This window comes from Oncorhynchus mykiss, chromosome 16 (assembly GCF_057628025.1).
Source record: "Oncorhynchus mykiss isolate SJ-2025 chromosome 16, ASM5762802v1, whole genome shotgun sequence".
Taxonomy (NCBI): Eukaryota; Metazoa; Chordata; class Actinopteri; order Salmoniformes; family Salmonidae; genus Oncorhynchus; species Oncorhynchus mykiss.
In genome coordinates, this window is record NC_143037.1 from 55,757,810 (window position 1) to 55,781,596 (window position 23,787).

Consider the following 23,787-nt stretch of genomic DNA (forward strand, 5'->3'; position numbering starts at 1 on the left):
AGCCACCTGTCGGCCATATTGGCACTCCCCAGTCGGAGCAGTCCTCCATAGGAATTAACGGAATTCTACAGTATTTAAATTAAATGTTTCAAGGACAAAATTACATGCATTTAAGTATTTTTGTTGTTGTAGTGGGGACTGTAACATTAGTACTCTCTAAAATAAATACTTTAAGGAAAATGTTTTATATATTTTTTATGTGTAACTCACATAATATAATTTAAAAGTATGGATTAAGGTGTGTGTAATATAATAAATGTGTCAAAAAACGAATGTAGACATTAATACATGTATTTCTATAGCTTCCAAAATCTTTTTTTTACAATAGAGGGGTGCCAAGATGGTGCCCTCTGTCAGTCATCCAAGATTTATACACATCATTGGGTGTGACCACAAATGATTTATATATATTTTTTCTTCTGATTGTTCAGTGTGCTGCAGCACCCTCATCACCCCTAAACCGTTATAAACAGTGTATTTTTTGTTCTTCAGCAAATCTCAGATGTTATGGGTCCAAAACTTTATCTACATTTTTTAATGCAGAGATTTCTAGTGACAAACACATTTACAAAAGTCACTATCCCTGATTCATCAGAATCAGAATGACAACCATGGGAGTACTTTCATTTTCTGCTATCTGGTGTTTGGATGCAGCGTTGTCTTAACGACTCTATTGAGTTTAAAACGTTTGACTGCTTTCAGGAATTCTGAGTTTAGCTTCATGTAGCCTTGGGGTTTACCTTTCCTTTCCACTGTATTTCATAAGGGGGCATGATGTAACTCATACCACTGGGCTGGACTCTTAAGCAACCAGAGGTTGATCACCTAACCATATTTATTTCCAATGTTGCCAGTTTTTTGGAAAAGGGGGGCATGTAAGAATGACTTGTTGTCCTATCAGCAGACTTCAATGGGTCTAGTGTATCTGAGTGTGCCTCCTCCAAATGTGATAGATTCCCAATGGAGCAATTGATGCGAGAAAAGGCCACTGACCGCCTGGTTTTGACAGCAGCAAAAGTAATGAGCATGTGTGACATCATAAGAAACTTGAGACCATCATTTTGAACAACCCTCCCTTTTAGTGCCTTTTCCTCTATATGTGCTCGCGCCCTAACCCTCTCCCTTACTCTTAGCAGACACTCTGCTCTTTCTTCTTGGCTATAAACTCAAGCCAATTACAATTGGGCAAAACAACACCTTGGCCAAGAAAACATCTCTTCTACTCAGGACACACTTCACTTACTCTCTGTCTTTGAAACTCTACGTTCTCTGCATCTGAAGGTAATAGAACATTCCTTGATTCTGCTCTATGTATTGCTATGCCACGTGGGGGTCATAGCAGGAACTTGACAAGAAGGGTAAAATACCATTGAAATTCCACTGGTGGACATCGGTAGGGATTGTTGTGAGGTAGCATTGTGAGGTAGCATTGTGGAATTTGTCATTGTCATTGAGATAGCATTGTGAGGTAGCATTGTGGAATTTGTCATTGTCAGTGAGGTAGCATTGTGAGGTAGCATAGTGGAACTTGTCATTGTCAGTAGTACTACTTAATTTGATTTCCACAACATTATTTGAATAATTCAGTTTTATGATTACATTTTCCCTGAGCAGTGTCATGTATGTGGATATATATATATATATATATATATATATATATATATATATATGAATTGTTGGAACACTGGTCTGAATAAGTCAATTTAGAAAGGTCAAAGACAGACAGCGTGATAAGTAGTGACCTCACAGGAGTAACTGCACCAACTGACAAACAAATTCAGTGGCCACTGTCTCCTTTGTGTGACTGATAATATATTTAGGGAATTGCTCAGAACATCATGTTTTATAGTTAAGTGTAATGATTGATTAATATTTTTCTGGTCTGACTGTTTTTTTACGTGAATCAAACCCACCACTCATGGATTCTGAACTCATTCTTTGTCTGTAAATGCAAAAGCCTCGGACTGAAATATCAGTTTGTTTTTAACTATGGATCTGTAATAAACTCTATTTTTATAATTGAGTGTCTACTGCACACTACTGCACACAATGGAGTGCCTTCTACTTCAGTTGTTAGCCAGCGGATCCAACCCACTTCCTTACAGCTGCACTGGGATCTGACAGCATTCCTGTGTATAATAAGACACCACGGAGCCCGGGTTGAGATATAGCTCGGAAAACGTACTTCAATCAAGGGATGACAAATGTGTTGTACTCTGATTTTGTCCCATTATTCCAACTGTTACAACGAGAAGATTGAACGTTTTGAAGTAAACTGCCGTTTTCGTCCTCATGCTAGCTAGCAGTAGCAACGGCAGCTATTATGGAATGGCACGTCACGTTGAACAACAAAGGAGCTGATTAGCTAACACAAACCTTACAAATTGGTTGCTTTGGCTTCTGCTACCGACCCTAGTGCAACTATAAGCAAGCGGGTTAGCTGGCTACTTCAGTTGTTTGAGAAAGAAACCCATTTTTTCACTTTGTCTAATAAATGCAAGAATCAGTTGATCCTACCATTAGAGAACATAATTTATAGCTCTTCCTCAAATTGTATTTACATAATCTTCATAGCAACCTCTTAATCAGCCAATAGAAAGCAAGACCAAAATGGAAGGTTATTGCATAATATGTCATGTATACACCCCTCTATTGCGCAGAAAGTATGGGGTCAGAGGGTATTTTATGTGCTGTGCTCTGCTGTGCCATATACTTTCCCTTTTATTCTTCAGGCACATTTATTTCTCTCACTCAGCAACTAAGCATTGGAAACATATAAATAGTTGAATACTAGCTTCAGTAATACAGGGAAGTTGCAATGTCTATCCACCATTTCAAACTACCGTCACATGGTGGTAGATATTTGTGGTTCTTCTGTGGGCCGAATGCACGATTCAACAGGCTTTCTCGGAAATAACTATGCAGGATTGGTTGATGGAACTCCCACTATTAACTTGTTCTTCCCATTACAGATTAAGCTATGTGTTTTCTGATGGGTCAGTCAATAATCCATCATATAAGAAACCTAGCTTGTTTAGCTTTTCATCTAAATATTAAAACAGACATTTTATCAGAAATAACTCTTTAATTTTAGACCTTTTTAACCTGAGATCCTCCTTCTTCACCGAGAGAGGATTTCCTGGCTGTATTGGTTGCCTACCGCTGTGGCTGGAAAAGCACTCAACTTCCTAAAACATCCAACATAAACATCAGAAAAAGACTACATTTCAACAAAAGATCATTGCAATGTAGATAATATGTTTAGAAATAGATAATGTGTGTTTGTGTGCATGCGTGTGTGTGCATTGGTCACCAGCACATTTGTGTGTGTGTTTGTTTGTAGTAGTGGTGATGGTTGGGTGTTGATTTTTTTTAGAAACATTTTGTGTTGGTGTGAAATGATAACACAGTAGAAAGACATTCTGGAGTTTGATTCCCAAGACGCAATGCAAGAATGTGCTTGCCCGACCCTTCTTGCCAGGGGCTCTTCATGCATTAGAATAAAGATTTTAGCCGAAGAGGGAGCGACTTAGTGAGGAGAAAAATCACACATGTAACATAGCAATGTAGAAATGTAAAAAGGAAGAGAGACAGAGAAAGGAATGTTGGTGGAATGGGTGTGGGAACTGGTGAAGAGCTACATTACCTGCATTAGCATAACCAGTTCTCTCAGGGGAGGTGTGTGTAAGGATTTTTTGATTTATTAGGATCCCCATTAGCCGACGCCAATGGCGACAGCTAGTCTGAAGTACATGACCTCTTCTGGTCTAATGTCTATCAGTTCCGAATGAAAAAAATGTGTTGGGGGGTTTAGTAGATTCGTTAAAGACCAAGTGCAGTCAAAAACTAGATTTTTCTGTGTTTTATATATATTTCCACACTACGAGGTTGGAATAATACTGTGAAATTGTGAAAATTATGATAATGCTCTTTAGTGTAAGAGCTGTTTGAAATCAGAGCTGTTTTGAAGTCTGAAATCTCTGTAGTTTTGGCCTGCCTTCTTAATAGACCAATAAGAAAGAGAATTCCAAACCTCTCTGCCAATAACAGACCGTTTTCCGTTTACCCCTCCCCACTCCCAGACAGTCCTAGCAAAATTATTTCTTGAGAAATTGCTCTTTGTGAAGAAGCTATTTTTGTTAATTTTTTACAATTTTGATTAAAAACAAATACATTAAGGTGCTTAATTGTTACCCAGAAATGATTGAACATTTAGATAAAAACAGATGCATTTGACCTTTAGAAAATAAGGGTGACATTCTGCGGCAGACACAAAATGTATGTGAGCTATTTTTTCCATTGAACTGGTGTGATTTCACACATGGCTTTTCTAAATGTTGGTGTCCTTTCCATCAAGGTTTAGGCTCTGCAGATATATTCCATTTTTTTCTTAATCCTTATCTAAATGTAATAGCACAGTAATAGTTATATCAGGACTTTGATGTTATTTTATCACACATTTCCTCGCAAGACATTGTTTCCTGAATTATGGTTTGGCATCGCTGTCGATAGAACACATGAGACGCAGGCTCCCACAAATCTCACTGGCTTTCAAACTGAGCTGCTACATGATATTTCTATTACAAACTGCATAACCAAACCAATCACAAATCTGTGGCAAGTATTTTATTTTGTGTGTAGTATGATATGTGCTGGATTACATAGTTGTATATGTTATATAGGTAACATTTATCACTTTATGTTTGGCTGATGATGAAACTTGTTGGGTATTATTGATATAGAAACTAGAGTTGCCCCATAGGACATCATTGGAGTACAATTTACCCATATCAATTTACCCATATCAATTTACCAATACCCATTCTGTGCAGCACTTTGAGATATCAGCTGATGTAAGAAGGGCTATATAAATAAATTTGATTTGATATCAAAAGGGTAACACTTTATTTGGATAGTCCATTTGTAGATGCTCTACAGACTATCAGTAACATTTCAACTAACTATCTACTAAACCTTATCCCTATCCCTAACCTTAACTCTTATCCTAACCCTAACCTTAACCCTTACCTTAACCTTAGCCCTAGCCGTAACTCTAACCTTAACCCTTACCCTTACCCTTATCCTAATCCTAACCCTAACCGTAACCTTAACATGTTTCTTATCAACAGTTGCTTATCAACAGGTAGTTTGTTGATAGTATGACCATCTGTAGAGCATCTACAGATGGACTATCCGGACTATCCAAATAAAGTGTGACCTGAGTATGAGTCATCAGAAGTCACATTCTGACAAATCATCCAATCATATCCAATCCTCATGTGTCTCTAAGAAAAAGTCTAATACGTGTTAGGGAACCCGCTACCTGAGTCACGTTTGAAAAGCACATGATGTGTCATGTGATGTCAGAGTGGTCGAACCTTATCAAACTCACGTTTGACATGGTAGGTTACAAGGCTGATGTCTCTAGCAACTGGTGGTAAAAACCAGGATTTACTCCAAACTGCATCTCTGGACCCAGTGAGCCACGTATCCATCCCAGGGTTTAATAAAACTTCTGGCGTGCATTTAAATGTGAATTCCAACATCCCACATCACTTGTACTAGAAAACACATATTTCCTCTAGCGGGTCATTGTGCAACACAGTTTCTTAAAGAAGAAGAAGAAGAAGCAGTAACGTTTTCTATGGTAAAGGTCAAACAGAAAAGCTTATTTTCAAAAGCAGTAACTATGATATATGGCTGCTTTTATCCAAGATACTGTATGTTGGTTGTACCTTCAAGCCATAATAAAATAAAAATAAAAATTGTGTCGGGGTAACAAAGAACATTAGTCATGAGTTAAGCATAGGCCTACACGTTGAAAGTTCAGATATACTTGGATATTTTCTTTGGCTAGTCAGACCATGTTTTTGAATGAAAATACTTTTGTATGTAATACAGCACACTGAGAACAAAAGTAGCCTAGCTATAAGATAACAAAATACAACATTGCCTTGTCAGTGGGCAAACACAACTGACAAAGCTTGATAAAGGACCACATGCCTTATCCTGTTGTACACAGTGCCTTCGGAAAGTATTCACACCCCTTTAAGATTTTCCACATTTTGTTGTGTTACAATTAGGGATTAAAATGGATACCATTTTTTTAAAAAATGTTAACGATCCACACAAAATTAAATGTAACATTTTTATTAATGGAAAATAAAACACAAATATATTTTGATTAGATAAATATTCAACCCCCTGAGTCAATACATGTTAGAATCCCCTTTGACAGCGATTACAGCTGGGAGTCTTTCTGGGTAAGTCTCTTAGAGCTTTGCAAATTTGGATGGTCTAATATTTGCCCATTTTTTTAAGAATTCTTCAAGCTCTATCAAGTTGGTTGTTGATCATTGCTAGACAGTCATTTTCAAGTCCTGCCATATATTTTCAGGCTGATTTAAATCAAAACTGTAATTAGGCCACTCATGTACAGTGGGGAGAACAAGTATTTGATACACTGCCGATTTGGCAAGTTTTCCTACTTACAAAGCATGTAGAGGTCTGTAATTTTTATCATAGGTACACTGCAACTGTGAGAGACGGAATCTAAAATCAAAAATCCAGAAAATCACATTGTATGATTTTTAAGTAATTAATTTGCATTTTATTGCATGACATAAGTATTTGATCACCTACCAACCAGTAAGAATTCCGGCTCGCACAGTTGAAGTGTACCTATGATAAAAATTACAGACCTCTACATGCTTTGTAAGTAGGAAAACCTGCAAAATCGGCAGTGTTTCAAATACTTGTTCTCCCCACTGTATTTTTGGCATTGCATTTTAGGTTAATGTCCTGCTCAAAGGTGAATTTGTCTCCCAGTGTTTGCTGGAAAGCAGACTGAACCAGGTTTTCCTCTAGGACTTTGCCTGTGCTTAGCTATATTCTTTTTCTTTTGTCCAAAAAAACTCAGTATTCCTTGCTGATGACAAGCATGCCCATAACATGATGCACCATGCTTGATATATGAAGAGTGGTACTCGGTGATGTGGTGTGTTGGATTTGCCCCAAAAATGATGCTTTGTATTCAGACAAAAAGTACATTTCTTAGCCACATTTTTGGCAGTTTTACTTTAGTTCCTTATTGCAAACAGGATGCATGTTTTGGATATTTATATTTTGTACCGGCTTCCTCCTTTTCACTCTGTCATTTAGGTTAGTATTGTTGAGTAACTACGATGTTGTTGATCCATCCTCAGTTTTTTCTTATTACAGCGGTTTAACTCTGTAACTGGTTTAAAATCACCATTGGCCTCATGGTGAAATCCCTGAGCGGTTTCTTTCCTCTCTGACAGCCGAGTTAGGAAGGAAGCTTGTATCTTTGTAGTGACTGGGTGTATTAATACACCACCCAAAGTGTAATTTATAACTTCACCATGCTTAAAGGAATATTCAATGTCTGCTTTTTTTTTACGCATCTACCAATAGTTGCTTTTCTTTGCGAGGCATTGGAAAACCTCGCTGGTCTTAGCTGTTGAATCTGTGCTTGAAATGTACTGCTCAACTGAGTGACCTTACAGATAATTGTATGTGTGGGGTAAAGAGATGGGGTAGTCATTCAAAAATAATGTTAAACACAATTATTGCACACAGAGTTAGTCCATGCAACTTATTATTTGACTTGTTAAGCACATTTTTATTCAAAGGGGTTGAATACTTATTGACTCAAGACATTTCAGATTTTAATTTTTTATTAATTTGTAAAAATAAAAAACATAATTCCACGTTGACATTATGGAGTGTATAGATGAGTGACACAACATCTACATTTAAGACATTTGACATTTAGGCTGTAACACAACAAAATGTGGATAAAGTCAAGGTGTGTGAATACTTTCTGAAGGCACTGTAATTCTTGTGTCAATGTATCAGAAGGCGTTATGTAAGCAGCCTCATATGACTCTATTTGTTCAGCAAATTGTGACATTTCTTGTTTGCCAGTTTCGTCTGTAATGATGTCAAATCCCAGCTGGCACACCAGTTGGCATAGGGCTGGTAGGTATCTTACACTTTAGCAACCCTGCAGTGTAGATGAACAAGAGTGAAATCCTAAACCAATACCAGGGATCCCTTAAATAGAGATTCCTACCTCAATGGCACTCACCTGGATAAATAAAAGATTGATAAATAACAGTGTACAACAAAGTTTGTGTTCACAATAAAGTCTGTGATGGCAACACAGTGCTTCCAGGTTTAGTTTATATCAGATTTACATCCCTTTTCTGGCAAACGTGAGTTGATTGAAACAAAAAAAGAACTGGCCCTAACAATCTGCACTTCATTTTGTAACGGAGGAAAGTGTTACATCAATTATGAGTTGTATGCAGAAGGACTTCAACGTAGATCTGCCACGTAAACCAAACCCTACTGAAAGAGTAATGGAATTTTATCGGAAGGAGTTCAAAAGTAGTCAGGAGTCTCATTACTGGCAATGCAACCTGAGCCGTCAAATGAAATGACACATGCAGGGAGAGAGTAGTGCTATGGATTCCTCTGGTGGGAAGATGACATGTGGTCCCATAGTAACAGACAAGTTTACAACTCCCACAGTTACCCTAGAGTCTAGGATTCACTTTGCAACGTGCAAATTCCTCAAACCGTCAAACCTGACTGTTTACATTTTTCTGTCTATCATCTGGAATGACATCCAAAAGATAAGTTGTTCATTTATCTAAGGTACATCTTTTTCTCTTTTTTTCAGATTGGAACTTTAGCCTCCTTGTGAATCCTTCAATGTTTTCCTCCAGTCAGTGAAGAACCATCAGTCACACCCAGCCCTTTTTGTATCAGCAAAAAAACATATGGAACTCCAAAAGCTATCAAATGGTCACCACCATGGCTTTGTCCCTTTGGAAAATGGGTATGTGTCCTCTTTGACTGCACTGGCATGTATGATAATATCATTCCGCCAGTTGTGTGCATGATAGTGTTTTGATTTCAGAAAGGCCACCAAGATTCCACAAATTCCAAGGATATTTGTGTTTATTTTCTGACAGACAAGACTATTACCACCCTATATTTGTCACTGTTTGTGTAGATTAATTGTCTACAGTCTAGTTTGACATGGTCTTGTGGTGGTTGTCAACTAATGCAAATTCAACATGAAAGCAAAAAAAACATTTCACCATGATATTTGATTTAGGTTAGAAGTTGGGAGAAAAGAAGATGACATTTTCCACATTGATTCAACATCATCACATTGATTCAACATCATCACATTGATTCAACATCATCACATTGATTCAACATCATCACATTGATTCAACATCATCACATTGATTCAACATCATCACATTGATTTATTTTATTGAAATAACTTGGAAACAATGTTGATTCAACTAGTTTTTTGCCCTGTTTTTTTGTTTTAGCACAGAAATGTATTGTTATGTTTGTTTGGCTATTTTGAGCAGACTAAACAAGTTAAATGAAATCCACTGTCATTATGGTTTTGCAGAAAAGGTATCATATTTGTGTTGAACACCTGGAAAAATACCAGTTTACCTCAGATGCATTTTAAACACTTAAATGGATACAGTACTTTCATGAACAGCATTTTCAAGCACCCAATGGATTATAATGACACTTTGCTTGGCTGAAGTTGGACATTGATGAAATTGAGTGTTGTTTAACCTTATAGTTTTTATATTTCCTTGGTTTGAATGACTTCATAGTATCCCGCGGGCGGAAGAGGAAGAGGAGATGTTACCACATAAGAGTGATGGGACCAAGAAGCCCCAGTTTACAGATGTGAGTATGAAGAACTATGGCAACAGCTTTGGAGCTGGCAGTCATCCTTTTTATGCTGAAATGTCATCATGAGGAGTTATAACAACGGACATTCATGTCTTTGTGGCCTTGGCAGTTTGAGGGGAAAACCTCTTTCGGAATGTCCGTCTTTAACCTCAGTAACGCCATAATGGGGAGTGGAATTCTGGGACTGTCGTACGCCATGTCAAACACAGGCATCGTTCTCTTTATGTAAGTACAGCAACACATTATGTCCCTATGTGATTCCTTGATGTGACAACAGACAAATTAGTACACACACGCCCACCAAGTTAAATATTACACAGCTCTTGGCAGGACAAAACTTGGGGCGGGGGGATTATTTGTCTCGTATTTTTTGTTGTTGTCAAAAGGTCACAGATCCTCCCAAAATGGTTTGATACACACTGTTACTGCACAACACATAGCAACAATGTTACCAAAACACTACAGTGGAAACCTGACAAAAATTATATGAAAAAGTAGTAAATCTAACGTAATGTTTAACATTTACGGTCCTCGAATGGTTAAAAGAACAGTGGCGAAGAGTGGTGTGCGTTGTTGTGTCCATATGTCATTTTTATGGTGAGATTTGAGACACATGGGTGGTGTGCGTTGGTGTGTCCATATGTCATTTTTATGGTGAGATTTGAGACACATGGGACTCCTAAATCAGATTTCAGGAGTTAAATATAGCAAAGAGTTGGCTGATGAATCATAGCTTGGGTGTGAGCACACCACAGATATGGCTCCCCAGCATGCTTTGCACGTTGGATTGCTCAGATTCACGTCAGGTCCAGTCAGAAGTCAAGAATTGTTTAAATGTTTATGAATAACTAATTTGTGTTTTGTGCCAATCAATTTGCTGTCACAGGAGGGCAGTCTATTCTTATAGAGTTTACTTTGTTTGTTTGATGCATCTGTGAAGCGGTGGGCTGACCATGGGATTCATTATTTTAACATTGGCTGAATCCACATGAAATTAATTATGTTGTTTACCTTTCCAAAACCTCTAAGTTAGTTGCTTGTGCTCTGCAGAATCCTGTTGACATGTATCGCCTGTCTGTCCAGCTACTCGGTTCACCTCCTGCTTAAGAGTGCTGGAGTTGTGGGTGAGTATGTGTTACTTAGGATCACCCTAAGGAATCAAAGACAAATTGAAAGCTGAATCACAAAGTTAATCACAACAAGATGAGAAAAGTTAACTGACTTTTCTGTCAACAAACCTTCCCTCTGCATTTGGACCATTGAAATACCTGTGATTCTACCCCTCCACAAATGCCTGACAGAAATGCCCAGCTTTTTTTATAGACAAACCTAAAGTAGGGATCCACCATATGATCCAAGCTGTCTGTAAATTGGTAGTTGTTGGTTCGCTGGTGTCACATATACAAAAATGTATGCACTCACTGTTGCTTTAGATAACAGTGTCTTCTAATGTCATGGCATATAGATCCTGTCCCATGTCTACTCTTTAACAGACTAACATCTTGTTTGTCTGTTCAGGTATTCGTGCGTATGAACAGCTGGGCTTCCGGGCTTTTGGACACCCAGGAAAAATAGCAGCGGGTGTCATTATAACCTTTCACAACATTGGTGGTAAGTACCTAGGATGAGGAATTGGGTCATTGAGTTTGATTGAATAAGACCCTCTGTCCATAAAAGTGCAAAAACTTTTTGCCCCTCTAATACAGTAATATATTCACCCACTAGCACTAACACATAGTATCTGTTTTGAAGAGAACCACATGGGCAAATATAAATGCACTCATGGCTTCACTGCACTCATGGATTTCATGGCTGTCAGAGTCGTGTGTATAGGTGGCAGGGAAGTCAGGCACAGGAGAATCAAACTGAGTGTAATGGAGTATTTAATAACAAATAAACAAAACCCACTCCAAACACTAAATGTAACAATAAATAAAGTGGGTACAAGGACCTGTTGCACACCAATACAAAAACCAACACAACACTGAATAACAAACAATCACTGACAAAGACATGAGGGGAAACAGAGGGTTAAATGCACAACAGGTAATGAATGGGATTGAAACCAGGTGTGTAGGAAGACAACACAAAACCAATGGAAAATGAAAAATGGATCAATGATGGCTAGAAGACCGGTGACGTCGACCACCGCCGAACAAGGAGAGGCTTCGACTTCTGTCGAAGTCGTGACAATGGCTCATAAAAGTTTTAGTGGTTCTTGACAGAAAGTTTTCCTCCAATGTTTGTGTAAGCATTTTTAGGAAAAGTAAAATACAGGTAAAATGGGCAGGGTGTGTCTGTGTTTTCTTATGATAATAGAAGTTAACAACTCTGAAATATGTTTAATCCCCTCCAGCAATGTCCAGTTACCTCTTCATTGTTAAGTATGAGTTACCTCTGGTCATTCAAGCCTTCCTGGGCTTGTCATCAAACACTGGGTAAGTGGAGCAGCACCTTTCCACACCTTTCAGTGTAGCAAACTAACATGAGGACTATTGTCTTCGGCACACTTACTGATGTATGTTTAAGGCCAGGAGTTTTTCTTGACACGGTTACTTGTCCACGAAAACACTGCTCCTGAGTTGCGCAGTGGTCTAAGGCACTACAGACACCCTGGTTTGATTCCAGGCTACATCACAACCAGCTGTGATTGGGAGTCCCATAGGGTGTCGTCCAGGTTTGGCCGGTGTAGGCCGTCATTGTAAATAAGAATTTGTTCTTAACTGACTTACCTAGTTAAATAAATAAATTAAATAAATACAAATATCTAGGGGGTGTAACATGCAACAAGCTAGCTGTTAAAATCCCCATAAGCCCAGATCACTCTTTCCTGATTGATCCCTCTCTGGAACCAATCAGAGCTAAACTCCTATAGTTAGGACTGGACTTTCACCCCCATCCAATCTTTATTATCTGTTCATTGTACCATCCTCATTCCTCTTCACTGCCATCCCAAACTAGTCCACCCTCCCAATATTTGGTGCTAAAACCCAGGATTGGCTAATGCATTATACATGGACCCAGCAAAATATGCCGCACCTTACGATCCCCACGTCTATCCCCAGGTCTCCAGTGCTTACCCCCAGGTCCCTAAACTGTATTCGCCATCCCACCAGAACCACAAGCCATTTTTACCTAACATTGCATCAATTGCCCCTAAACAGTATGTTTCCTAGTATAGTCTACATTGCATGCCATGATGAACCTAGAATTAATTCACTTTTGTGTCTGGCTACGTTTTGTTTTTTTGTTTATGTTTTAAATTAGAGATTGGTTCCTGAATGGGAATTACCTCATCATCATCGTCAGTGTGTGCGTCATCCTCCCACTTGCTCTGATGAGACAACTGGGTATGTGACTGACCTCATGATGACCTTTGACTTTTCCTCATGGCTGCTAATGACCTCACTGGCTGTCAATCTTTCAGTCGGCGCCTCTTTATTCATAAAACAAAACATTTGGATGACTATAGACTCTGCTCTGTGAAGGATCTATTTTAGGCAGACGTGTCCTGGAAACCAAACATTGTCAGCTGGGATGTGGGATGCTTGTTGTTGTTGTTGTAGTAACAATCCTTGGTTGCATCTTGCAGGGTATTTGGGTTACACCAGTGGCTTCTCCCTCACCTGCATGGTCTTTTTCCTTTCCTCGGTGAGTGACTTTCTGATGATGGATGTCTATACTGTATTATATTACAATATATATTATACAAGCAATCATACATTTCAATATTATATTCTGATGCGGCATATGCTTTTCACCTCCTGATGATTGGACTTCCATTGTCCATGCTCTGTTTTTAGTGATTCTTTACCATTGTTAATGTGTTAAATGTGTTAACAGCTTAGGGCATGAGTCATGACTAAAGACTGTGGTACTAATGTGCCCTCGACAATTTATGAGGAGATATTTATATCTTGTGCCACTCTACCTCACAAAACATTTCATGTTAGCTCCTGTTTCATATACTCACTGCCAGCCAGGCCTTGTTGTACAATGGTGAAATTAGCTAAGAACATGGATACGGTAACTTTCTGAAATGGGTTATTGTCTGACTATGTTGACATACAAAGAAAAAGGGGGAGGGCAACATCATAAATGAACCACATTTGGCCAAATTATTATTTTAATATTGTAATATGTTAAAACTATAGTTAAAATGTTTGAAACTGTTCAATGTTGCTTGAATACTTGAGCACAATCCTAGATTACACTGCTGTGCATGTTGTTGTTTAAAATGCCTTACTGCAGAAAGGTACATTGTTAATGTGACAAATTCTATCGTTGACCTTGATCAATTAGCAAAAGCAGAAGAATGAATGAGGCTTTGGACAGGAATTCACAAGTTAACTAGAGACTAGGCGTCACTACAGACCCTGGTTTGATTCCAGGCTGTATCACAAACGGCCGTGATTGCACATTGTAAATAAGAATTTTTTCTTAACTGACTTGCTTGGTTAAATAAAGGTTCTAAAAAATGAATAAAAAATGTGATCATGGTTGTCAGCTATAGAGGATTGATATGTTTCTGCTGACATCTCACTGCTTCTCTCTCTCTTTCTCAAGGTCATATACAAGAAGTTCAACATCCCCTGCCCCCTGGTGCCAAATGGCAGCAATCACACAACAATTATCAACACCACCATGGAAGAGGAGGGACAGTGCAAAGGCAAAATGTTCACCATAAACCAGGAGGTTAAAACATATGTTTTAGTGTTTATTCCACATCACCTCTGCTCTTGGGTTCTTACTCTGCTACAATACAACCACATAAGGTTAGGAGCTATTTGCAGTTGGAGCACATGTCATTCAATATGCTAATGACTTTGTGCATCCATGCTCATATCATGTTACATCCAGTGCAACTGGTTGTCCATGTGTATTGAAGCAGAGCAGAACCAGCGTGGCACAAATGTCCACACTGTCTTGTGAGTTTACTCAAGCACTCCTTGTGCAATGCTGCTAATTTAACTTATCCTTTATATGGTATTCAGACGGCGTATACCATCCCCATCTTGGCGTTCGCCTTTGTTTGTCACCCTGAGGTGCTTCCCATTTACACTGAACTCAAAAAGTAAGTTCATAAAACAATATGAACCCCCAATTTGTTCCCTTCACACATCACCATGTTGACATGACAACCTTTATCCTTCTTTACCGATACTAATTTACAGTAGAATACATGCAGTTGAAGTCGGAAGTTTACATACACTTAGGTTGGAGTCATTAAAACTTGTTTTTCAACCACTCCACAAATTTCTTGTCAACAAACTATAGTTTTGTCAAGTCGGTTAGGACATCTACTTTGAGCATGACACAAGTCATTTTTTCAACAATTGTTTGATAATTCACTGTATCACAATTCCAGTGGGTCAGAAGTTTACATACACTAAGTTGACTGTGCCTTTAAACAGCTTGGAAAATTCCAGAAAATTATGTCATGGCTTTAGAAGCCTCTGATAGGCTGATTGACATAATTCGAATCAATTGGAGGTGTACCTGTGGAGGTATTTCAATGCCTGCGTTCAAACTCAGTGCCTCTTTGCTTGACATCATGGGAAAATCAAAATAAATCAGCCAAGACCTCAGAAGAAAAATGGTAGACCTTCACAAGTCTGGTTCATCATTGGGAGCAATTTCCAAACACCTGAAGGTACAAATTTAATCTGTACAAACAAGTATGCAAGTATAAACACCATGGGACCACGCAGCCTTCATACCGCTCAGGAAGGAGACACGTTCTGTCTCCTAGAGATGAACGTACTTTGATGCGAAAAGTGCAGATCAATCCCAGAACAACAGCAAAGGACCTTGTGAAGATGCTGGAGGAAACCGGTACAAAAGTATCTATCTACAGTAAAACACATCCTATATCAACATAACCAGAAAGGAAGAAGCCACTGCTCCAAAACCGCCATAAAAAAAAGCCAGACTACGGTTTGCAACTGCACATGGGGACAAAGATTGTACTTTTTGGAGAAATGTCCTCTGGTCTGATGAAACAGAAATAGAACTGTTTGGCCATAATGACCATCATTATGGTTGGAGGAAAAAGGGGGAGACTTGCAAGCTGAAGAACACCATTCCAACCGTGAAGCACGGGGGTGGAAGCATCATGTTGTGGGGGTGCTTTGCTGCAGGAGGGACTGGTGCACTTCACAACATAGATGGACTTATGAGGGAGGAAAATGATGTGGATATATTGAAGGTATCTCAAGACATCAGTCAGGAAGTTAAAGCTTGGTCGCAAATGGGTCTTCCAAATCGACAATAACCCCAAGCATACTTCCAAAGTTGTGGCAAAATGGCTTAAGGACAACAAAGTTAAGGTATTACAGTGGCTATCACAAAGCCAGGGACCTCAATCCCATAGAACATTTGTGGACAGAACTGAAAAAGCGTGTGCGTGCAAGGAGGCCTACAAACCTGACTCAGTTACACCAGCTCTGTCAGGAGGAATGGGCCAAAATTCACCCAAGCTTGTGGAAGGGGAAGCTTGTGGAAGGCTACCCGAAACGTTTGACCCAAGTTAAACAATTTAAAGGCAAAGCTACCAAAAACTAAATGAGTGACCCACTGGGAATGTGATGAAAGAAATAAAAGCTGAAAGAAATAATTCTCACTACTATTATTCTGACATTTCACATTCTTAAAATGAAGTGGTGATCCTAACATACCTAAGACAGGGTATTTTTACTAGGATTAAATTCAAGAATTGTGAAACATTTAAACTCAGCCAAATAAACTAAGGGAAACTTCCGACTTCAACTGTACACATGTACCTACACCTGTTGGCTTTTGATTAAATCAAGGGACATTTTTAATGTAATAAATGTAACATTAGTCGTGTAATCCCTCTACCTCATTAATAGACAAAAAAAACTGCTTTCTTTTCCACCAAAGTGCAACCAAGAGGCGCATGCAGGGGATTGCTAATGTGTCCATCATGGGCATGTTCGTCATGTACCTCCTCACTGCCATCTTTGGTTACCTCACCTTCTACGGTAAGATCAGGGCTTCAAGACGGCTTTAGTCGTATTCACGCTGCAGAAAAAAATATTAATTTCAGAATTTCAAAAGATACTCAATTTGTGTGTGTGTGCATATATATATGTTTATGTAGTGAACACGGAATCTGAGCTCCTGCACACCTACAGCAAAGTGGACCCTCTGGACACCCTGATCCTGTGTGTGCGTGTGGCCGTGCTGGTGGCAGTCACCCTTACTGTCCCTGTGGTCCTCTTTCCTGTAAGAGCCTCCTCTCATTAGCTCTAATTACGTACTCTAATTCAGTGGTTCCTGAACTGGGAACCACCCTGGGGGTCCGCGGAGGTACTACAGGGGGTTCTGCGCCAAGATCTCTTTTTATTCTAAATAAATATTGCTAGCAACAACAGATGAAACAAATTTGGCTAATGGGTCTGTGAAACAAGTTTAGAGGGTGCAATACAATACACTATTATTAATCTACAATATAGGCTACCCTTAGATGCACAGTTGGGCTTGGGAGGCTCACAGGGATCCACAGTACTCCATCAATGATCCAGTTTTCAACTCAAGTTTCTTGTATTTTTTTAAATTGTCATTTTGAACATAAATGCACTCTAGTTTAAGCTTTAAAACTGCAAAATTGTCTCTCTGCCCCATGGAAAAATGTGTAGAATTGTAGGAAATTACCTTAACTAATTTTCCTCTCCATTGCGAAGAGGGGTGCCTTTTTAAAATGTTATTTCCCAGGGCCCGAGGCTTGGTTAGCCCGGAATGCTATTTTTATCGCACTCTAAAGTCAGAGTTGTGTTCTGATTTTAAGGGGTTCCTGATGAATTGGCTATCACAAAAGAGGTCTCCGGCCCCAAAAAGTTTGGGAACCCCTGCTATTATTACTGTATTTCTAAGGACGCTTCCAATGATTTGCATTTCAAATATTGTTTGCATTTCAAAACCAACAGCCTAGATACTGTATATATCAATTTATCTCTAAATGTTAAGCTACTGTGTCATGCTTAGAACAACTGATGCTGGCTTGTACAGTACATCCTATAATCTCTATTTAACCCAGAGTTGGTATTGGTAGGAAAGTGTATGGAATGTAATTTCATCAATTGTGTTTTTAGTTTAGGTTGACTTTAAAAATACCTCATAACTGACACTCGACAGCCATGTGGCAAGTTTCACTGTAGATACTCCCCTGAGTCCTCTTTCTCTCCAGATTCGCAGAGCCATTCTCCAGCTCCTGTTCCCAGAGAAACCCTTCCACTGGGCACGACACATCACCATCGCCCTGTGTCTCCTCTTCGTGGTCAACGTTCTTGTAATCCTTGTGCCCAATATCCGAGATATCTTTGGCATCATTGGTGAGACTCTGAAAAAAAGCACTCATATGCTCATGAGTATAGGTTACAACAGTTCTTGCCATCTAGCCTCAGATGCTTTTTCTCTACATACTCACCAATCAACCTGACATGCCATGTCTCCTCATCACTCTTAACACTACAGGAAGGACTGTTTACATTACATATGCCTCATACAAGAGTACTTACCAGTGGACTAACTCATTGTCTCATTTGGCTGTCCAGGGGCCACCACTGCACCTAGTCTGATCTTCATCCTCCCAGGATTATTCTACCTCCGCATTGTTCCCACCGAACAAGAACCAATGAAGTCAAGACCAAAGATCACAGTAGGTTTTCACATGACATTCATTTTCCTGCCATTGTCTAGACATGTTTGTTAAAACTCTCCACAACAATCCTCAGGTTTTCTGAGTGTTTGGGTGGTATCACAATGGGTTCTGGAAAGAACTTCCGAAACCCCGGTTTGTGTCAAGATATTTATATTTTTTTTACATTCATGACTAAGGTGAATTCCAACAACTCTTTCTCTGGCTGGTTTCAGGCTGCCTGTTTTACAGCCATGGGCTTTATCTTCATGTCTATGAGCCTGACATTCATCATCATCGACTGGACGACCGGAGAGAAACGAGCTGGAGGTGGCCATTAGAGCACATCCGTTGACATAGGGGTCCAAACGCCACACGGCAGCATGCCCTGTCACCGTGCCACTTCTTGATCACGTCGGGATTGTGAGAAGGATCAAACACGGTCGAAAGGCTGGACCCACATCATCATGAGTCTTACCATACCTGCGTCATGGTAAGATCGTTTCCCCACCAATTCACATCAAAAGGACATGCTACTCTTCCATGGAGGCTAGTCTTTGAGGAACCCAGTGATGTCACTTTCTTTATGGAAGAAGTTCTAGTCAGAGATGTCACCCAGGCAGTGTCAGAGGTGCTGATGAGGGTGTTGCCCATGGAAACCCCTAAACCACTACTTGCTGCGTGTGTCAAAAGCCATTAAGCTAGTACCTCGAATGAAGAGCATCTGGTGTAAAACAAAAGTGACAGAGATAGAAGAAGATGGGAGGGGTTAATTTTCTCCATACAAAGAGACTGGATCTCTTTAACTGTCAGGCTTCCCTCCCTACCCAACTGCCAAACAATTCACCCCACTGTTGTTTCTTGATCAAATATCAACAGTGGTTTAATCAACCAGCTTTAAGAAGAAGAGAAGAAAATGTTAGTCTACAATGGATTTACTTTTATGTCATTACACTATCCGTAGATTTGTTTATTGAATATAATTTCAGCTACATTTCTTGAGGTAATTGACTGGTAGTGTACAGTTTTTCTCAGTAGCTGCAGAACATTTGAAAACAAAATGAGCCACTAATGATAAATCAATCACTTTTCAGCATGGTCTAACTATTTACATTTGACCATGTTGCTTGATGCCAAGTAATGTATTTACTCACATTTTTCAGTTATCAAATCAAAGTTTTATTGTTCACAAACACAGTTCTGCAGATGTTATCACAGGTGCAGTGAAATGCTTATGCTTCTAGCTCCAACTATGCAGCCGTATCTAGCAGTACAATAACCAGAGGTGTGTGCCCTCTCAGATTTGTCCTGTTTAAATGTTTTGTTTTTTTGTAATACTACCAGCCACTTAGCAATTTTATTGGCTTTAGCTAGCCCATATAGGTTCCCCATGTCCTAAAGTTATAACTAGCTAGTTAGATTAGCTAGCTTGTCTAAATAGCCTAACTGGTATGCCTGCTGGTAAGGTTGGTAGACTTTAAAAAAAGCAAGCAATAACTCATTGTACTGAATAAGACTCAGTACAATTCCTTTCCATCTTTTACCCAGATTTAGCAATGTGCAAAGAAGCATATTTCGTTTCTTAAAAAAACAGCTCAAGAGGTATGCTTAGATATGCAGAAAAACATACACATTTCCCCCACACAGAATTAAGCATAAATATTATGGTTGTAGATTGCATGAAAAATCTGTTTCAGCTGTTTAAAAAATGCTAAACATATCAAAACAAACAATATCAGAACGAGCAATGTCAGAGTCCGGAATATAAATAAATATACAGTGCCAGTCAAAAGTTTGGACACCTACTCATTCAAGATTTTTAAAAAAAATGTTAAACTATTTTCTACATTGTAGAACAATAGTGAAGACATCAAAACTATGAAATAACACATGGAATCATGTAGTAACCAAAAAAGTGTTAAACAAATCCAAAAATATTTTAGATTTTAGAATCTTCAAAGTAGCCTTCATGACAGCTTTGCACACTCTTGGCATAATCTCAACCAGCTTCACATGGAAGGAGTTCCCACATATGCTGAGCACTTGTTGGCTGCTTTTCCTTCACTCTGCGGTCCAACTCATCCCAAACCATCTCAATTGGGTTGAGGTCAGGTGATTGTGGAGGCCAGGTCATCTGATGCTCCATTCCATCACTCCCTTCTTGGTCAAATAGCCCTTACACAGCCTGGAGGTGTGTTGGGTCATCGTCCTGTTGAAAAACAGATGATAGTCCCACTAAGCGCAAACCAGTTGGGATGGCGTATCGCTGCAGAATGTTGTGGTAGCCATGCTGGTTAAGTGTGCCTTGAATTCTAAATAAATCACTGACCGTGTCACCAGCAATGCACCCACACCATCACACCTCCTCCTCCATGCTTCACGGTGGGAACCACCTACTCTGCGTCTCACAAAGACACAGCAGTTTGAACCCAAAATCTCAAATTTTGACTCAACAGACCAAAGGACATATTTCCATCTGTCTAATGTCCATTTCTTGTGTTTCTTGGCCCAACCTAGTCTCTTCTTCTTATTGGTGTCCTTTAGTAGTGGTTTCTTTGTAGCAATTTGACCATGAAGCCCTGATTCTCATCATCTCATCTGAACAGTTGATGTTAAGATGTCTGTTACTTGAACTCTGAAGCATTTATTTGGGTTGCAATTTCTGAGGCTGGTAACGCTAATGAACTTCTCCTCTGCAGCAGACGTAACTCTGGGTCTTCCTTTCCTGTGGCGGTCCTCATGAGAGCCAGTTTCATCAGAGTGCTTGATGGTTTTTGCGACTGTACTTGAAGAAACTTTCAATGTTCTTGAAATGTTCTGCATTGACTGACCTTCATGTCTTAAGTAATGATAGACTGTAATTTATCTTTGCTTATTTGAGCTGTTCTTGCTATAATATGGACTTGGTCTTTTACCAAATAGGGCTATCTTCTGTATACCACCCCTACCTTGTCACAACACAACTGATTGGCTCAAAAGCATTAAGAAGGAAAGAAATTCCACAAATTAACTTTTAACAAGGCACACCTGTTAATTGAAATGAATTCCAGTTGACTACCTCATGAAGCTGGTTGAGAGAATGCCATGAGTATGCAAAGCTGTCATCAAGGCAAAGGGTGGCTACTTTGAAGAATATAAAATATATTTTGATTTGTTTAATACTTTTTTGGTTACTACATGATTCCATATGTGTTATTTCATAGTTTTTATGTCTTCACTATTACAATGTAGAAAATAGTAAAAATAAAGAAAACCCTGGAATGAGTAGGTGTGTCCGAACTTTTGACTGGTACTGTATATGTATGTAAATTGTGTTTAAGGACAGTATATGAATAGAAAAAGTGTGTACAGTAGTAGCTATATATGATGAGCCATGACTAAAATACAGTATATACATATAAATTGTACATATACATATAAAGTGGGTAAAACAGTATTTAAACATTATTAAAATGACCAGTGTTCAATGACTCTGTTAACAGCAGTCTTTAAGGTGCAGGAGCAGTCATCCTTTTCTGTATCTCTATAAGAATCATTCTGCAGAATCAGTGTCTTCAAGTTATTGCAAGTTTGGCTTTTAAATATGCTGGACAGTATGGTTTCAATTCGGTATCCATCTTCACCACAATATTCTGAACAATTAATTCACACATTTCTAAACACATCAAGAGATCAAAACAACCGGGAAGTGAACCCAAAATACTTTGAACAATTGAATTATCATATTTTCTTCATTTGTGACATTTATTATGCTGGTGCTATTGAAATAGGTGGGTTGTTCCCACGAAAAGAGTGCCTTTTGCATCCCTTTGATATTTTAAGTTGAAATGATGCACCAATATTGAATTTTAAAAGCATGTTAGCATGAAGTGTTTTTTAATATAGACCACATGGAGTGCACTTTAATATAGACCACATGGAGAATTCAATAAATAAAAACAAAATTATATGAATTAAGACTTTATGCACTTCTAGGAAGACTTTAACTCACTTAACCTCAACATTTCTCCAACTTTTCACCATCATTGTAAAGCCCTAGTTAATTTGTTGCTTTGACAAAGTCATGTCTGATGACTATTACTTATTTAATGATTAGTGATTCATTTACGTCTGTCCCTCATCTTAATGTCAGAACTCTCGTTTAAATATGGTGAAACTATTCCTTTAAAAAAAATATTTAAAAAATAAACATTGTACATCTAATAGTCAAGTCATAGTGTAAAAGCAGGTGAGCTTGTCCTATTCTTTTTGGCCATCTTGTGATGGAAAACTGTGCGGATCGAGCATAACAAGCCAACCCTGTTACCCATAGATAGACAGACATTCAATTGCCACGTCCTGTTGCACACAACAAGCTTCTATTCCCCCTGTCACGAGGGGATTTATGGCTGATTTAAGATGAAATCATCTACCCTGTTACGGTCAACCCTGTTACGGTCAACCCTGTTACTTTATTTGGCACTTAAAAACCTTTTGAGATGGGAAAATGTGTTTCTTATGAAGTTGAACGTGCTCTTTATAACAACAAAAAAAAAAGTTACACTTCTCAAAAGGCTGCAAATTAGTGGAACGACCCAGGTAGTCTGGAATAGTTTCTATGTATACTTGACATCCAACAAAGCAATAAGGCAAAAATGAAGAAGCAAGTTCCATAAAAACTGAATGATGGCATTCAGCTGTGTCTTATTTGACAAATACAGTACACACAGCACACCGGGAACATTCCCAGGACATTAGCTAACATTCCCATTAATTTCTAGTTTGGGTTTTATATAACATTAGGATGGTAACACCCCCCCCCCCAAAAAAAATTACATTTTCTTTTATGAAATATCCTTGGAATGTTCTCCTAACATTCCCTAAAATGTTGTGCACAACATCTGTACCAACCACCACAGAACATTCTCCTTAGGTTCTAATTAGGTTTCCAGGTAGTTTAATTACAAAATGTGTTCTGGCATCATCAGGGGAATGTTTTATACAAATATATAATCATGAGCCCAACTAGATTGTTTAAGTGTCATTAGAACTTTCAGGGCAAACTAATTAATGTTTTGGGAATGTTCACAGAACCAATTTTGGTTTGCTGGGCAGTCTGTCCAGATAGTCAGTCATGCAATGCAGCATGTGCCGAGTCCCTGATTGCAATGATTTGTATAATGGAGACTTAGGTAAAACTATTGAATGCGGTCAAATATTGGGAAGCAAGAGGATCTCAGAGCCCATTTGGGCAGCTGAATTAATGTTTAGGAAGGACAAGGCTGAGTGTCTTGAAGAAATAGTTACATAAAGGTAAGCACATTTTGTGTTTGACATGGCACTATTGTCTATGATATTCTATTTTCAATAAATTTGAATGGTTGTCAGTA

General features: G+C 38.8%; 1 protein-coding gene across 2 annotated transcripts; it reads left to right on the forward strand.

Moving 5' to 3' along the window:
* Positions 1-854: 854 nt before the first annotated feature.
* Positions 855-23,787, forward strand: LOC110492273 (sodium-coupled neutral amino acid transporter 3). 2 transcript variants are annotated; one of them, XR_002468981.3, is made up of 17 exons: positions 855-1,281; positions 8,708-8,866; positions 9,678-9,753; positions 9,869-9,984; positions 10,810-10,883; positions 11,278-11,370; positions 12,116-12,197; positions 13,027-13,109; positions 13,352-13,410; positions 14,326-14,454; positions 14,754-14,833; positions 16,663-16,763; positions 16,883-17,007; positions 17,969-18,113; positions 18,336-18,439; positions 18,655-18,911; positions 21,118-23,787. XR_002468981.3 is itself a non-coding variant. In XM_021566453.3 (16 exons), exons 2-16 carry the CDS (start codon positions 8,808-8,810, stop codon positions 18,757-18,759), a joined length of 1,431 nt encoding a protein of 476 aa, XP_021422128.1. In that variant the 5' UTR covers positions 855-1,281; positions 8,708-8,807; the 3' UTR covers positions 18,760-23,787. The 2 variants fall into 2 exon arrangements, 1 of the variants encoding a protein (XP_021422128.1); XM_021566453.3 differs by having other exon boundaries at positions 18,655-23,787.

Excerpts from the sequence above, each read along its gene's own strand:
- LOC110492273 (XM_021566453.3), top strand. The coding sequence starts at position 8,808 with ATGGAACTCCAAAAGCTATCAAATGGTCACCACCATGGCTTTGTCCCT. Across the intron at positions 14,455-14,753 it reads TGTTCACCATAAACCAGGAG|ACGGCGTATACCATCCCCAT; the intron begins GTTAAAACATAT and ends TATGGTATTCAG. Across the intron at positions 18,440-18,654 it reads AGTCAAGACCAAAGATCACA|GCTGCCTGTTTTACAGCCAT; the intron begins GTAGGTTTTCAC and ends GGCTGGTTTCAG.